General features: G+C 40.2%; 1 protein-coding gene across 3 annotated transcripts; it reads left to right on the top strand.

Annotated features, from left to right (window-relative positions):
- Positions 1-873: 873 nt before the first annotated feature.
- LOC112167275 (pentatricopeptide repeat-containing protein At3g22470, mitochondrial) lies at positions 874-17,857 on the top strand. 3 transcript variants are annotated; one of them, XR_005799976.1, is made up of 3 exons: positions 874-2,358; positions 15,961-16,593; positions 17,020-17,755. XR_005799976.1 is itself a non-coding variant. In XM_024304284.2 (2 exons), exons 1-2 carry the CDS (start codon positions 1,050-1,052, stop codon positions 16,485-16,487), a joined length of 1,824 nt encoding a protein of 607 aa, XP_024160052.1. In that variant the 5' UTR covers positions 874-1,049; the 3' UTR covers positions 16,488-17,857. The 3 variants fall into 3 exon arrangements, 2 of the variants coding, with proteins under 2 accessions (XP_024160052.1, XP_024160051.1); XM_024304284.2 differs by having other exon boundaries at positions 874-2,346; positions 15,961-17,857; XM_024304283.2 differs by having other exon boundaries at positions 15,961-17,854.
- Positions 17,858-18,263: the final 406 nt, after the last annotated feature.

Raw genomic sequence — 18,263 nt, 5'->3', positions numbered from 1 at the left:
TCCTCGAACCACTCAGATATCATTGTTGTACATGAGGCGGTTCGTGAGTGTGTATGGTTAAGAACTATCATTGCACATATTCGAGGGATTAGTGGTTTGAGTTCTACCACTGAAGAGCCTACTTACATTTATGAACACAATGCAGCTTGCATCGAACAGATGAAGCTAGGTTATATTAAGGGTGATAACACAAAACACATATCGCCAAAGTTGTTCTACAATCAGCAACAACAGGCCCTCCTCAAGATTCAAGTGAATCAAGTAAGGTCTGAGGAGAATGTGGCAGATTTGTTCACCAAATCACTATCTAAGGCCACAGTTGAGAAACATATGAAAAGCATAGGAATGCGAAGACTTTCCAAGGTCACTTGATTAATGTAAAGATCAGGGGGAGGTGTAGACGTCAGGGGGAGTCTAACACACACGTCATTCTCAAATGTAGAAGGTGCGTTGTGCTCTTTTCCTTCGACCAAGGTGTATTTTTGTCCTACAGGGTTTTTATTGTTACTTGGCAAGGTTTTTAGTGAGGCAACAACTCATGCACCATTTCGTCTTTGACTTGGTACAAGGGGGAGTGTTAAAGGAAAAGCATATTATGTACCTTCGTCAAAGAAACAGACGAAGAAGGAATCAAGCAATTACAAATCACAGCTCAATCAGCATTTAGTATCATCAATGTAGTTGATATTTCCGTTGTAATCCAATCCCTATATAAAGGCGTTATGAATGAAATGAGTAGACCAATTCCAATCTATTTTTTTACTTTTAGAGGGTCCAATGAAATGACTAGTTAATTTTTTTATTTTTGAGGAAGAAATGACTAGTTCATCTTACCAAAAAATAGAAATGTCTGGGTTTTAAATTTAACGAAAAAATGACCAACTATGGCTTTCTTTACGAAAAAATGTCTAGGTAAAACACCCATCAGCAGCTCTCTCTCTTCCAAAATTTGAGATTCTTATCCCAAAAATCTTTACAACAACTGAGATTCTCTCTCTCTCTCTCTCTCTCTCTCTCTCTCTCTCTCTCAAATTAAGAAAAACTCAGAGATGCTGAAGATGATTCGAACAACTGGTTCTTCTTATTCTCATTGCAGCAGCACCAGCACCGGCACCACAAGAGGTATGCCATTTCTTCACTCTAGTCCTCCTGCTTTCTTCGTTGTCAACAACTACTTGGCTTTGTTTCATTCTCAATCCTCAAACCCAACCAAATCCAGAGAAACCCAGCTACGAAATCGACTCAATGTGAGTAATGTTGAGGACGCCTTGAAGGTGTTCGATGAAATGCTTCACTTGCGTCCTCTGCCTTCTGTTATCCCTTTCAATCAAATCTTGACTCAACTTGTCAAATTGAAACACTATTCTGCACCCATCCCTCTCTTTAAACAAATGCTTATGTGTCGAATTGTTCCTAATCACTATACTCTTAACATTATCATCAACTGCTATTGCCGTTTGAATCGTATGGGCTTTGGCTTATCTGTCTTGGGTCAATTCTTCAAATTGGGTCTTCAACCAGACGTCTTCACCTTCAATACTCTAATCAACGGCTTTGTTCTCCACAATCAAGTGGCTGAGGCAGCGCGAATTTTCAGCAAAATGGTGCAGGCAGGTCGTTGTAAGCCCAATGTGGTTACTTTCTCCACACTAATAAAGGGCTTTTGCATGATGGGAAACAACACTGCGGCTGTTCAATTACTTGGGAAGATGGAAGAAAGAGGATGCGAGCCTAACATAGTTTCCTATAACACCATCATTGACAGTCTCTGCAAGGATACACTAATTGATGACGCATTGAACCTCTTCTCAGAAATGATTACTAGAGGTATTGCTCCAGACGTTGTTACTTACACCTCTTTGATTCAAGGAGTTTGCAATATAGGTCACTGGAAACAAGCTACAAGGTTGTTGAATGAAATGGTGAGTAACGGTATCTTTCCAGATGTAGTCACCTTCAGTGTCTTGGTTGATACACTTTGTAAGGAAGGGATGGTTGTTGAAGCCAAAAGTGTGGTTGACATGATGATTCAAAGAGGTATTCAGCCTGGTACGATTACATACAGCTCACTTATGGACGGTTACTGTTTGCGAGGAGAAATGGACGAGGCGAAACAAGTTTTTGATCTAATGGTTAGCAAGGGCTCCTTGGTTAATGTTCGTAGTTGTAACATATTGATAAACGGATACTGTAAGCAGAAAAAGATCGGTGAGGCCAGTAAGGTTTTTCAGGAAATGACTGGTTGGGAGCTTGTTCCTGATACCGTTACTTATAACACTCTTATTGATGGTTTTTACAAAGCAGGGAGAATACAAGAGGCAGAAAAGTTGTTCTCTGAGATGCAAGGTTGTGGCCAAGGTTGTGGCCAACTTCCAGATGTTCAAACTTATAATATTTTAGTTAATGGCCTGTGTAACAACCAACAACTTTCTAGAGCACTAGAGTTGCTTAGAGAGATGGAAGGCAACAAGATGGAGCTAGATATTGTAGTTTACAATACAATCATTGAAGGTTTGTGCAAAGCTGGGAAAATGGATTCTGCAATAGATGTCTTCTCTGGTTTGTCATCAAAGCATCTTCAACCTAATGGGAGGACGTATAATATAATGATTCTTGGATTTTGTAAAGGAGGCCTATTAGGTGAAGCTGAAAAATTGTTTACAGAAATGGAGGAGAAAGGCTGTTCTCCAAATGAATGTACCTATAACACAATTATCCGAGGTTTTATCAATAACAATGAGACATCAAGGGCTACAGGACTTATTCAAGAAATGCTTGAGAGGGGTTTCTCTGCGGATGCATCAACTATGGACTTGATTGTTGATTTATTGTCAAAGGATACGGTAGATCCTGTATTAGTGGCATGGCTTAAAGATTCAGTCTGAAATATATGAATATATGTAATGAATATTTTTCAATATCACTACGAAATTCGAAACTGCTGCAGTGTTGCTCCTTTTGCAACCTTGGAAGTTCTGTGAATCCGGTTTGTAAGTCCACCATTGAAACACAATATCAGTTCCTTGTTGCACTCCAATTTTGAGCACATTGGTTTTCTATTTCACTATGTGATAGACTGAATATATAGTTGCTGGCAATAAGTATATCTGAAGAAGTATTTCTCATTCAGCAACGAAAATTGACTTTTCAATTATTCCTCTTTTTTAGTTCATCTGTGTTTAATATCTATGTCCTAAAGGGCAAATGACTTTCACATTTTTGTTTGATTGTAAAGTATGTCCCAGTACCTATGACTTTTACATCAGTTTGCAAAACGGACATCCAGAACTCTGTTTCAATAACGGCCTATATTTTAACTTGAGCATTTTGGGATATCCCCGATTTATTGCTAATTTTAGCTAGGAGAGATATGGATAACTCTTACCTTTTGCGATGTTTAGGTATCTTCCAGTGCATGTCTACATATTACTCCATCAATGCCTCTGCTTGTGTTCAATCGATTATGAAGCTTCCAGAGTATGGTTTGCACAACCATGTTTGTAGGCTGGAATGCAGATTGTGAACAAGAGAAAGAATACTTCTGTTCCAAGGTAGTCTGCTACTCTGCTCTGGTTCATGCCTTTTGTTGAAAAGAATGGAACTATTGAGCTAAGCATGCTGATTATGTTAGGCGATTGTATAATCAAACTTATAGTATGAGAAGTAGCCAGACTGATCCAGAACCTCTAGTCAAGAAAGGAAAAGACTTTCTCAGTTGACTGCTTCACCATCATTGAACAATAATGTGGTTTTATTCTCTAGCAGCCTAGCAGGCCCCAAATTAGGGATTGGAATTGGGTATTGACTTTCCATTTCTGGTTAGGTATTTTGGTTCCTTTTGCCTGAGGTTAGCGACTACCTTTTTATGGTCTGCCATCCTTTGCTATAAGAATTAAGATCTGATTTAAGAACCTTATACTTATCCCAATTGCCGACTTTTTGAAAAGAAATTTGGGAGTTTTGATGTTCTGAAGTTATGGGTATTTAGGATCATCTAGTTTGTTATGACCCAGAAAAGAAATAGGGTCAAGGATGATTTAGTTTGTGGAGATAGATTCTGTTGGGAAAACAAAATAACTGAGAGTGTGGTTAATCTATGATTCTCTTCAGTTGAGAACTGTTGAGTCCCTCTGTTTGTGCATGTATAACAAATAAAATGGCGATTGAACTCATATGCAATGGTGGTATGAAAATTAGGAATTTGGCTGAAAATGGCCCCATTGCTTTTTTGCAGTTTGCAGAGGCCCCATCACATGCTTTTAATCTAGTGACATAAGTTTCTGTGTAATTTGAGAAATTTAACCATATTGGTTCCCCGGTGTAATTTGAGAAATTTAAGAATCTCTGGTAGTATTCATCATGGGATAAAGACTTACCATGTAATGGGTTTTATTCACTGTGTGTGATCTATGGTACTTCGGGAGATGAGAGTTGGTCAATGTTGTAAATCAAATGCTTTGCTTGCTTCTAGTTTTTCAGGGCTTTAGATTATCCGAGGGAGAAAGATGGAGCACGACTTCAGAGTTCAGATCAGACTATCTTAAAGTCCAGTTGCAAAATTATTTATCTTCCTTGTTCAGTGGACGGATTACTAGTTTGCTGGGGCCTTTGGCTTGGTTAGAGCATCTTTAGTTATTTTTTAGTTAAATTTTAGTTAAAGTAGTTAAAAAGTAATTTTAGAGCATCATTAGCAATACTAGCTATTTTTTAGTCAAATTTTAGTTAAAATAGCTAGAATAATGACAGCCACGTTAGAAATATGTATGTATTAATACTCTCTATTTTAGTTAATTTTGAGTATATTATTTTTCAAATGAAGATTAAATAATTTAAATGTATTTATAAATTTAATAAAATAACCGAAAATGAATGTTTTAAATTACAGAAAGCCTCATCTCGCTCTCTATATTTAGAAGCGAGATAGCTAAAAGTTATAATAGAGAGCCACTTAGAAGTCTGGTGTAACAGCTAAAATATATAAAAAGCTAAACATATTCTCCAAAATAGCTAAGGATCAAAAATAGAGAGTCTGCTAAAAATGCTCTTAGAATTCTTATTTATGTGGTATGGTCTCTAATCTAATTGAATTTTATAGATTATCTGAACACTTTTTGTTTTGTTTTGTTTTGTTTTGTGTTCTGTTGTTTCTCTAATCAATGACAGAGAGGATAGAGTTGAAGAGATAAGAGAGTTGTTAACTAGTGTTGACTGTGTTTAATATCCAAGTCTAAATTGAGGTTTTATATTAAATCAATTTTATCTCTATGTTTCTGTGTGAGAATACAGGACCTAAGTATGAAGCATGATCGAGAGAGAGAGTGACACAAGCATGTATAGTGGTTCACCTTGCCCTTGAGACAAGGCTACGTAGTGGTTCACCTTGCCCTTGAGACAAGGCTACGTCCACTTAGAGATTTCACTAGTAGTGAGGCCAAGTAGCCTTTGTAGTGATACAAGTATAGGGATCATGGATCTATCCCTTTCCAAGAAGGGGAAGACTTCCTCTTATTGCTAAAGGAAGTCTCATTCTATCTTATATTTTCGATGTGGGACATAATACACATATTTACTTCTCTTGAAGCCTCTTGGAGAGCACGGGAGGGTGGCCTCCTGGCAAGATACCGGCCAACCTCCACCATGGCAACATAGCTCGGGTGTCGGTCTACCGGATGCATGCCATAGGCGGAGCTAGCCATGTCGTGGGGCCCACATATGAGGTCGTTGCTTATGCTTGGCGGTATGTAATATAAGTGATATAACAAGTCCCCCAAGTCCCTGAGTAAGAGGTGCTTCTTGGTTGGGGAGTTTAAATATGATGCCGCCAAGTATGAGTGATGACCTTGTTGAACGCCATACCCATACTAGTCCCCCAACTCCGTGAGCAAGAAGGGACTCTTCGGGTCTTGTAAAGTCTTCCATGGCAGGTAAAGATAAAGATATATTGCATGTAGTAGTTTTTTTTTTTGACTTGCATGCCCTACCCTAAAATTTAGGGCTTAGGGTAGGGCCGGGTCGAGCTTTGACTAAGTCAACGAAACTAAGGGCCGGGGCCTCAAAATGCAAACCCTTACCCGCCCTTCAGGCCCATTTTGCAAGGGCCAAAAGGGCCGGGCCCGGCCAGCCTTTCCAAATAGGGTCAAGCCGGGCTTTTGTCTAATTCATATAAAATCAAATTTTGCTAACTATAAAAAATAAAAAAAACAAACAAAAACATCACTAGATAGTAGATACTTTGATATTTCAGAACCTGAGTTGACAAATAATTACAAATCTCATATAAACTCAAGTCTCAAACTCACATTCTCAATTCCTCAGTCTCACTATTAATTGCACTGAGGAATTAAGCCACTAAGGCTACAAAAGCTGATTCGATACAAGAACTGATCAAGTCCTCATCAATTCTCAAAAACATTGTAATGTTTGATACAAAAATTGTACCAATTCCCAAAAAGTTGCAAAGCTTTGCTGTTTGCACAATCAAGTCTTCACCAAACAAAGAACCTGCACAAAAACATATAAATAATTTAGAAACTGGACATCACCGAGACACCAACATCACAGACATCACCAAAACACCAAGTGTGTGACTGAATGGGAATGAGAGATTACCTCACCGAGTGGATAAGCCCGACGTCACCATGTTTTTAGCTCTGAGGCTCTAAGGAGATCACCGGTCTCTGTTTTCTCTTTGACAGTGCTTGATCAAGGAAGAACTGTGAGATTGAGAGAGAGAGAGAGAGAGAGAGAGAGAGAGAGAGAGAATCAAACAGAGATTCAAACCCAGAAGGCCATAACAAACCAAAATCGAGAACTCACCTTCTCCGTCGGTGGTGGATGCATGACGAAGACTGGGAACGAAATCCACACCTTGTGCGTCGACGTCGCCTACTCCACTGCCTCAGATCGGGTCTGAACATGACATTTTCAACATCACAACCTCAGCTCGCTTCGCCGACTCCGTCTACTCCTCGATTTGCTATCTGACTCGTCGGCAAATCTTGATCTGAGGTCCACTCGTCGGCAAGTCTTGATCTCAGTCCGACTCGTCACAAGCTTACCGGAACAAGTCTCTATACGGCGGAGAAGATGGGTTTACTGTGAGAGAGAGAGAGAGGCGGAGAAGAACGGCCGGATGTGGTGGCTAGCGGCGGAGAAGTACAGGTCTGAGACTGAGAGAGTTTGAGACTGTGAGAGAGAGAAGCGGAGTCTTTGAGAGAGACTCAATGTCTCAATTAGGTCGATGACAGATAATGGGATAGCCGGATAGGTTTGGCAAGTTGGACTTCACATTTGGGTTGAGCCTTAAACAGCCTTACAGCCAGAATGATTTAAGAGACAGAGACCCATTTATAATATGGCAGATTCAAATACTCATCAAAACTTCTATAGTTTTTAGGGGAAATGCTCATTTACCCACTTGCTCCACTAACAGTTTTTTAACCCTATTTACTAAAAACACTCTAAGGGATTATTTCCCCTTTATCCAATTAATTCTTTTTTTATTCTTTTTATTTATTTTTAGGACTTTTTTGCCCTCTCCTTCTTTCTCACTTAGAGAGAAAAGTCATCCTCCACCTTGTTGTGCTCCGGTGACCAGTGACCAGCCGCAGACTCCGGCGACCGGAATCAGGCAACCGATGACCAGAATCCGGAATCCGACTACCGGAATGTTGACTGGATTCCAGCGTCTGAATTTATTACCCCCTAATAATACCCAGTAACCATATTATTGCCCCCCATTAATCATATTATTTCCCCCCAGTAATCATATAATTGCCCCCCAATAATCATATTATTGCCGTCCAGTGAATTGTATAAACTCCCAAAACCAAAATGAATACCCTACAGGCACAATTGATCAATTTATATGCATATTATTGCCCCCTAGTAATCATATTATTGCCCTCCAGTAATCATATTATTGCCCCCCAGTAATCATATTATTACCCTCCAATAATCATATTATTACCCTCAAGTGAATTTCGTAAACTCTCAAAACCAAAATGAATACACTACAGACACAATTGATCAATGGAATTTATATGTTCAATTGTAAACGTTCACTTTTTTTTTTTTTTTTTTTTCCTTCCCCATTCTCGGAGGTCTTCCCATCGAAATCAGAAACAAAAAAAACCATCGAAATCAAGAAGAAAAAATCATCGAAATCCGAAAAAAAAAACCATCAGAATTTTTCTCTGACGACCTACGCTTCCCCTATGGACACCCATGCTGCTCTAGCACGATTCCTACCGCCTTCGTCTTCTCCAGGCCCTCTTCTCCGGTCGCTCACCTGCAGCCCATCTCCGACCGGTCCCAGCCCCGACGCAGCCTCATCCATGCCTGCAGGTGCCCCACGCCGGCGCTCTCCACCGTCACAGCCACCATCTCTCGATGTCTCCAGATCGGAGGAAACCGGCGATTCACCGAGATCCGACATCCTCATCTACTCCACCGAGATCCGACATCCTCATCTGCACCACCGGTGATTCACCACCACCTGTAGTAACTGGCTCCGGCTCAGCCTGGACAGCACCTCCACATCACCGGTGCTGCAGAAGCTGCTTTTCTGGACGGGCAGGGAGTCGGCGGAGTAGGAGGCGTCGATGGGCATGGCATGGAGGGCCGCGACCTGAGGCTGGAGGAATCTAACGTAGCTTTTCCGGTGCCGTCAAAGCCGAGAGCCGAGAGAGAGAGAGAGAGAGAGAGAGAGAGAGAGAGAGAGAGAGAGAGAGAGAGAGAGAGAGAGAGAGAGAGAGAGAGAGAGAGTCTGGGAGGAGAGTGATTCTGAGAGGAGAGAGATGGTGAGTTTTAATTTGTTTAATGGGGCAAAATTGTCAATGAATTTTAGATTGGGTAAATGAGGTTAAAAAACTCTTAGTAGAGTAAGTGGGCAATTTTTAAGCTAAAAATAGGTAAGTGGTCACAGCCCCTAGTTTTTATACACATGTAATATTGTAAAATCAAATTCAAAAATATAATATTAATTTTTAGGGCCAGGCCGGGCCTAGCCCTTACGGGCTCATTCAGGCCTGGCTGTAGGGTAGGGCCGGGTTTCATTTGTATGACCCATACCCTACCCTATTTTAAAAAGGGTCGGGCCGGGCCTAGCCCTTACGGGCTCATTCAGGCCTGGCTATAGGGTAGGGTCGGGTTTCATTTATATGACCCATACCCTACCCTATTTTAAAAAAGGTCAGGCTAACTCGCCTTAATGAAAGGGTCGGGTCGGACTTCGGCCCTACCGGCCGGGCGGGCTTAGGGCCCAAGGGTCATATGATGAGGCCTACTTGCATGTAGTAGTTGTGCATATAGCTATAGGAGGGCTATGCTTGACATGTGTATCTCTAGATGATAGTCATGCATCAAGTATAAAGCCATGAATCATAGTTTGATGTAAGCATGCAGTGTTTGGAACTTAATATCTCCGGGCAAAAAGAATCACATGCATATTTGACAACAATCACAACATACGATAAACGGGATGTGGCACCCATGTTATAGGCTTATAGCACTTAAGCTTGTGCCTGTGCACCACGTTGTGGTTTAGTTTAATAATTAATGAGAGGTGGATATTTGACCCCATCAGAAGATATACAGCAGCCATATTTGAACACTGGTACATGGTGAGTATTGCAGCTCGTACGTGGTGAGATAGGGTCGTGCTTTTTGGGTTAAAATGTAACACGTACACATGGAACATATTTTAGCTAATATAGTAATCGTGCATTTAGCTTCAGAAGAGAAGTAGCATGAGCTATGCAAGTATAAAGTGATGACATAAAAAGTGATTCTACAATCGTTCTATGAAGACAGATGGAATAGATGCATATGGACTTTGATTATAAGCAGCAATTACACGCGGCGTAGCAGGCATATATTGACGTATGATTACCGGTAACTTTGAAGAATGGCAAGAGTACGAAAACTTAGCTTTGCTTGCTCATAGAAGTGCACTGCCGGGAGAAAGGTACAGTACCGGCAACGTTCAAGGTAGAGTACCCAGATAAAGAAAATCCTGAGTTGAGCAGATCGATGGATCCCTGGAGGATTGTGCTGTCCGGTTGGGTGTCGAAACCATATTATCGGGTGTGCAAAGCAATTGTCTATGTGTGGCCAAGATCAGGATTCTAGGTTTTTTTTTTTTTTTTTTTTTTTGTGCATATCACCGAGATACCTGCTTTGAGGTTAGCAGAGTGTTCTGCTTGAGAAGACCCGGAGTGAGACCACTTGGGAATTGATCGAAGCTGCCGGTACCATGAGGAGAAGTTGTTGACGTGAGATAAAGATACTGTTGGGAGGTGCTGGGATGAGTCACTGAGAGGGATGCCAAGCTCAAAGCTTGATCCATTGAGATTCTGAGACCGAGATGGGTCAAGGTACAGAGATGGATTCTCCGGGATGTGCAGTGGATACTGGGCGAGGTCGCCGGATTTGGTCTCGGTGATGCCAGGTGCCGGTATGGGTTGAGATGATTCGGGACCGATGAGTAAGTTAGGACTGCCGGTGAGCAAGTTGTTGAGAGCTGACCATTGTGCACGAGAGTGAAGTTTCTGATGCCGGAGATGTTTGTGAATTCTATGCTCTTGAGGCAAAAATGTTTACTGATCGGGTACCGGGGTAGGGAGTTGGTTACCGGGATGCAAGAGATCTAGGTTGGAAATCTGAGAAGTGATGCTCAATGATTGGGACCTTGAGAGCCGACCAAGACTGACGTTTCTAGGTACCGAAGCTTCTGATCTCTCCACATCCAAGAGCTCATGAGATCCATGAGTTTGCTGTTACTGTTGGTTTGAGACTAATGTGAGAAGTGGGAGAGCACAAGTGGTGAAGCATGATTGGAGAGTTAGATGAGAGCTGCCGGGTACGGAGGTGAAGATCCGGGGTGCCCAAAGAAGATTTGCATGTCCAAAGGAAACTGCCGGTGAGATAGAGCAAGCTGCTGGCCGGTGTGCACGGGAGGTGAGGTGTATCAGCGGGTCCTAATACAAATTGGTGACTCCAGGACGAGTTGATGAATGTGGCCAACGAGATCAAATTAACTCATGGCCGGTGTGCGTGAAAAGGCAGATGCGAAAGAGAAGGGTCTGGGTGCAGAGAGAGGATGCGGGGTGTCCAAATCAACTTCCCTGGCCTTGAGCCATTTTTTTTTTCTCAGAACAAGACCAAAGCTTGGCTTCGATAGGTACAGGTATCGGAGGATACTTGGCCGAGGTTGACTTGAGAAGTCACCGGAGGTTGATGCGGTCTTGAGTGGTGAGATAGTACCTGATGGCTCAGGGTACCCGGAGAAGGGGCTTGGGGGTGGGGTTGAGAGTACGGTGATGTACATGTACCCGCTGGCTCAGTGTACCCGCTGGCTCTGAAGCTTGGGTGAGGGGTGTCCTGCATGTACCCATGTACCCGGTGACTCATGGTACCCACTCATGACCCTTCCTCGAGGTGCGGGGTGTCTTGCGCATATATGATTGGTGGTTCCCATACATGACCCTTGCTCAAGGTCAGAGTTTCATACCCAAACTTAGGGACCCTCCTTCTAGCGCCAATGTTTCTATGTGAGAATACGGGACCTAAGTATGAAGCATGACCGAGAGAGAGAGAGTGACACAAGCATGTATAGTGGTTCACCTTACCCTTGAGGCAAGGCTACGTCCACTTAGAGATTCCACTAGTAGTGAGGCCAAGTAGACTTTGTAGTGATACAAGTATAGGAATCATGGATCCATCCCTTTCCAAGAAGGGGAGGACTTCCTCTTATAGCTAAAGGATGTCTCATTCTATTATATATTTCCGATGTGGGACATAATACACATATTAACTTCTCTTGAAGCCTCTTGAAGAGCACGGGAGGGTGGCCTCCTGGCAAGATACCGGCCAACCTCCATCATGACAACGTAGCTCGGGTGTCGGTCTACCGGATGCATGCCATAGGCGGGGCTAGCCATGTCGTGAGGCCCACCTATGAGTTCTTTGCTTATGCTTGGCGGTATGTAATATAAGTGATATCAACACTATTATAATTTTCATCTTCCTCCCCTCTCATTGTTTGTTTACGAAAATGTTAACAAATGAGCTTTAATTTTCTGCGAAGGTCTTTTTCTTTGGAATGTTTCATAATCTTGAAGTCCATTTTTTCAATTTTTAGTTCTTCATCTGTTATTTTTACAGTCCATCTCCTTCTTAAATGTATTAATTTGGTTTGACATCTGATTTGGCTGTGGCAATGTGGTAGATTGGCAGACTTATCGGATGGAAAGACTACCATATCAATTTACGAAAGGAGGGTCAGCATCAAAGAATTTTAGGGTCAGTCAGGTTCAATGTAGATAACTTTACTAATGTAGTAATATTTACACAAATACTTAACATTGTAAATTTGGAAGTACATATGATCAAGCACAAAATCAAAATGCAATTTCGTTATGGAATAATTGAATAATGAAAAGCGGACAAAAGGAATTAAAAAATGAGAGTCCTTACGAAGTTTGTAGGTAGCCATGAAGGTTTTCTCAAGTATGATAGATCTGACCCAACAGAATCATCTCTACTCCCGAACAAAATATCTGAACTTATATAATTGTAGCAATCAGAGGGACACATTAGTATCAGGGGGAGTTTTAATACTAACATTACGTTCTCAAAATGTGAAGTGAGTAATACTCTTTTGTCCCTTCGACCGAGCTTATTTTTGTTCCACTGGGTTTTTACTACTCAACAAGGTTTTATATGAGACAACATAAGGAGCACTATCGACGTCTACAACGTCATATTTAGACGGTACAAGGGGGAGCATTGCAAGAAATTAAGATATAGTGTGCTTAGTCAAAATAGGTTTAGGATTACTTGGCCTAATTGTAATACGGTTAGCATAATCCTTTTTTTTTTTTTTAGAGTAATAGTCAGCCACTTTATTAAAGATAATAAGAAAAATTACAATACTAGATGCAACAAGGCATCGGAAATAAAACCAAGTAAGGATACTAAGAGATGCAGTTAGACACCCAATGAAGCACCAAACAGAATCGGAGTTATGTAAAACGGTACCAAGCAACAACAACTCTCCCCATTCACACTGTCTTGCCAACAACCCCAGCCACAACACTCTAAACCAGAATCGTCCAAATCCAATTTAGTCGTGCCCTGCTTAGACGGAGTTGGGTTACTCTCGTCGTCGTACCAATTCAACCAAGTAGTGCAGCCTCTTCCCCCACTAAAAAGAATTGCCAAAAACAAAGAGAACCTGAGAATACTAAGTCGTCGCCGACAATAATGCAAACCACAGACGATTAGGAGAAACAATGTGAACCGTGTGCAATGTATTGACGCCGAGATTAGTGCCGAAAAGGTGCTCCATCGATGATGGAGGAAGGTGCAGAGAGGCCAAGAGCGGCGCTCTCCCAACCCTAGCAGAGCGCTAGGTATTTTCATTATACCGTTAGCATATTCCTGCTTGTACCCAAAGATATTGTACTTGTAATTTTCTATAAATAGATACCTCTATTCTCAGTTCTCTATAGATATAGATAGGGCTGCACATGGATTGGGTTGGATCGGTTTTGACTCTAAACCGTCTCTATGCCAAAGTGAGCAGTTTAGGCATTTTGGAGAACCGGTCATAAAAAATAAAATAAATAATAAATAAATAAACTTAATCCGCCCAATCCTTTCCAATTAAAGATGGTTTGGTTAATTCGTTCGGTTAGGCGGTTTTCACCTATATAATTTCAACATGCTATTTATGAAAAAATTCATAGTAAAAATTCAATCTCAATAATTGAAATTATGTTAAATTATAAATTTAAAATTCAATAATTAAAATATAAAACATATAGTCAAAAACTAAAATTTAAATTATATTCAAAGTGATTCACTTATTTAACGACTTAGCCATCGGTACTAGCTTAATATGAGGGTATTATAGGTCAAAGAATGAGAGATTGAGATATCAGAGATGTGATGTGAGAGGATAAAAAAAAATTGTAGTGATTATATACTAAGGTTATAGGCCTTTGAGCCTTGACTTCAATATGGTAGTATATCTTTGAGAATAAAGTTATAATTGAAGATTTAGAACTTACTTAGAACAAATCGGACAAATGAAAATATATTTATTATGTGTATATACGAAAAAACTTTTTCTCTTATATTTCAAACATACAGATCGGTTCGGGTTCCACAGTTTAAGTACAAGAGAAACCAAACCAACTCAGTTTATAAATGATTTGGTTTGGTATTGAACCAATTTTCAATTTTTAAATTTAAAAAACTTTAATCAAACCATATTTATTGGTCGGTTTTGACCGGTTTGTACCATGTTATGCACACTTTATTCTCACTGTTCTGAGTGTTCTCCCAAATTCTCTCTCTAAAACACCAACTATAGCTTCATGTGATCAGTACCTGACCAAATAAACTATGCTCTATCACATTCAGTTGTAAATTTTAAAATAATTATTTTCACCATTAAATTTATAAAACTAATGAAGCATTATTTTCTTAATCAATCGGCGTAATTTAGATTGGTTTTTGAGTTCTCTAACTTCTCTTGTTCTCCTACTTCTAGGTGAAACACCCATCAGCGAGAATCTCATCCCAAAAATCTTTACAACAACTGACTCTCTCTCTCTCTCTCTCTCTCTCTCTCTCTCTGTGAAATTAAGAAAACCACAGACATGCTGAAGATGATTCGAACAACTGCTTCTTCTTGTTCTGATTGCAGCAGCACCACAAGATGTATGTCATTTCTTCTCTCTACTCCTCTCTTTCTCTTCGTTGCCAACAACTACTTGGCTTTCTTTCATTCTCGATCCTCAAACCCAACCAAACCCAGAGAAACCCATCTCGGAAATAGACTCAATGTGAGTAATGTTGAGGATGCCTTGAAGGTGTTCGATGAAATGCTTCACTCGCGTCCTCTGCCTTGTTCTTCTGTTATCCCTTTCAATCAAATCTTGACTCAACTTTCCAAACTCAAACATTACTCAACAGTCATCACTTTGAATAGGCAAATGCTTCTCTGTCGAATTGTTCCTGATGACTACACTCTTAACATTATCATCAACTGCTATTGCCGTTTGAATCATATGGGCTTTGGCTTATCTGTCTTGGGTCAATTCTTCAAATTGGGTCTTCAACCAGACGTCTTCACCTTCACCACTCTAATCAACGGCTTTGTTCTCAACAATCAAGTCCCTGAGGCTGCACGAATTTTCACCAAAATGGTGCAGGCAGGTCATTGTGAGCCGGATGTGTTTACTTTCACCACACTAATTAAGGGCTTTTGCATGATAGGAAACAACAGAGCTGCGATTCAATTACTTAGGAAGATGGACGAAAAAGGATGCGAGCCTGACATAGTTTCCTATAACACCATCATCCACAGTCTGTGCAAGGATACACTAATTAATGAAGCATTGAACCTCTTCGCAGAAATGATTAGTGGAGGTATTGCTCCAGACGTTGTTACTTACACCGCTTTGATTCAAGGAGTTTGCAATATAGGTCACTGGAAACAAGCTACAAGGTTGTTGAATGAAATGGTGCGTAAAGGTATCTTTCCAGATGTAGTCACCTTCAGTGTCTTGGTTGATACACTTTGTAAGGAAGGGATGGTTGTGGAAGCCAAAGCTGTGGTTGACATGATGATTCAAAGAGGAATTGAACCTAATACGATTACATACAGTTCCCTTATGGATGGTTACTGTTTGCGAGGAGAAATGGACGAGGCGAAAAAGGTTTTTGATCTAATGCTTAGCAAGGGCTCCATGGTTAATGTTCAGAGTTGTAGCATATTGATAAACGGATACTGTAAGCAGAAAAAGATTGATGAGGCCAATAAGGTTTTTCAGGAAATGACCTGCTGGGATCTTGTTCCAAACACCATTACTTTTAACACTCTCATTGATGGTTTTTACAAAGCAGGGAGAATACAAGATGCAGAAAAGTTATTCTCTGAGATGCAAGGTTGTGGCCAACTTCCAGATGTTCAAACTTATAATATTTTAGTTAATGGCCTGTGTAACAACCAACAACTTTCTAGAGCACTAGAGTTGCTTAGAGAGATGGAAGGCAAGAAGATGGAGCTAGATATTGTAGTTTACAATACTATTATTGAAGGTTTGTGCAAAGCTGGGAAAATGGATTCTGCAATAGATGTCTTCTCTGGTTTGTCATCAAAGCATCTTCAACCTGATGTGTGGACGTATAATATAATGATTCTTGGATTTTGTAAAGGAGGCCTATTAAGTGAAGCTGAAAAATTGTTTACAGAAATGAAGGAGAAAGGCTGTTCTCCAGATGGCTGTACCTATAACACAATTATCCGAGCTTTTATGAATAACAGTGAGACATCAAGGGCTATGGAACTTATTCATGAAATGCGTGAGACGGGTTTCTCTGCAGATGCATCAACTATGGACTTGATTGTGGATTTATTGTCCAGGGATACCGTAGATCCTGTATTATTAGCATGGCTTAAAGATTCAGTCTGAAGTTATTTGAATATTTGAAATGAATATCTTTCAATATCACTACAAAATTTTAAACTGCTGCAGTGCTGCTCCTTTAGCAACCTTGGATGTTCTGTGAATCCTGTTTGTAAGTCCACCATTGAAACACAATATCAATTCCTTGTTGCACTCCAATTTTGAGCACATTTGTTTTCTATTTCATTATATGGGTGTGTGTGTACACATGTGATAGACTGACTATTTAGTTGCTGGCAATAAGTATATCTGAAGAAGTATTTCTCATTCAACAACGAAAACTGATATTGCAATTATTTCCCTTTTCTAGTTCATCTGTGTTTAATATCTATGTCCTAAAGGGCAATTGACTTCCACATTTTTGTTTGATTGTAAAGTATGCATGTCCCAGTACCTATGACTTTTACATCAGTTTGCAAAACGAACATCCAAAAACTCTTTATTCAATAATTACTTGAGCATTTTGGGATATCCCCAGATTTATTGCTAATATCAGCTAGGAAAGTTATGGCTAACCCTTACCTTTTGCGATGTTTAGGTTCCTTGATGATTGCTTCAGGTTGTTTTATTATCATCCACTGCATATTACTCGATCAATGCCTTTGCTTATGTTCAATCTATTATGGAGCTTCTGGAGTGTGGTTTGCACAACCATGTTTGTAGGCTGGAATGCAGATTTGCGAACAAGAGCAAGAATACTTATGTTCCAAGGCGGTCTGCTACTCTGCTCTGGTTTATGCCTTTTGTTGAAAAGAATGGAACTGTTGAGCTAAGCATGCTGATTATGTTAGGCAATTGTATGATCAAACTTTATGAGAAGTAGTCAGTCTGATCTAGAACCTCTAGTCAAGAGAGGAAAAGACTTTCTCAGTTGACTGCTTCACCATCATTGAACAATAATGTGGTTTTATTCTCTAGCAGCCTAGCCGCAGGCCCCAAATTAGGGATTGACTTTCCATTTCTGTATAGGTATTTTGGTTCCCTTTGCTGGAGGTTGGACCTACTTATTTAAGGTCTGCCATCCCTACTTACCTTATAAGAATTAAGACCGGATTCAAGAACTTTATACCTAGCTCAATTGCAGACTTTTTGAAAAGAAATTTGGGTGTTCTGAAGTTATGGATATTTAGGATCATCTAGTTTGTTCTGACCCAGAAAAGAAAAAGGGTCAAGGATGATTTAGTTTGTGGAGATAGATTCTGTGCCAACATAACTGAAAGTGTGGTTAATCTCTGATTCTTTATAAGCTTCAGTTGAGAACTGTTGAATCCCTCTGTTTGTGCATGTATATTAATTAAATTGGTGATTGAGTACTCATCTGCAATGGTAGTATGAAAATTAGGAATTTGGCAGAAAGATGGCCCCATTGCTTTTTTGCAATTTCAGAGGCCCCATCACATGCTTTTAATTAAGTGACATAGTTTTCTGTGTTAGTCATCATATTGGTTTCCCAGTGTAATTTGAGAAATTTAAGAATCTCTCGTAGTATGATCATCGTGGGATAAAGACCTAGAAATGTGCAAAAAAATGATTTCTACTATGTATTGATGCCCTGCACTGTGTGTGATTTTTAGGACTATGAGAGATTATAGTTGGTCAATGTTTGTTAATCAAATGCTTTGCTTGCTTCTGGTTTTTCAGGGCTTTAGATCATCTGAGGGAGAAAGATGGAGCACGACTTCAGATGAGACTATCCTACAGTCCGGTTGCGAATTTATTTCTCAAAAATAGTGGTATTATGGAGTGAACACGTTTTTATGCCACAATTAATCATCTGCAATG

This window comes from Rosa chinensis, chromosome 5, assembly GCF_002994745.2.
Source record: "Rosa chinensis cultivar Old Blush chromosome 5, RchiOBHm-V2, whole genome shotgun sequence".
Classification (NCBI taxonomy): Eukaryota; Viridiplantae; Streptophyta; class Magnoliopsida; order Rosales; family Rosaceae; genus Rosa; species Rosa chinensis.
This window is presented reverse-complemented; position numbering and strand designations above follow the sequence as displayed.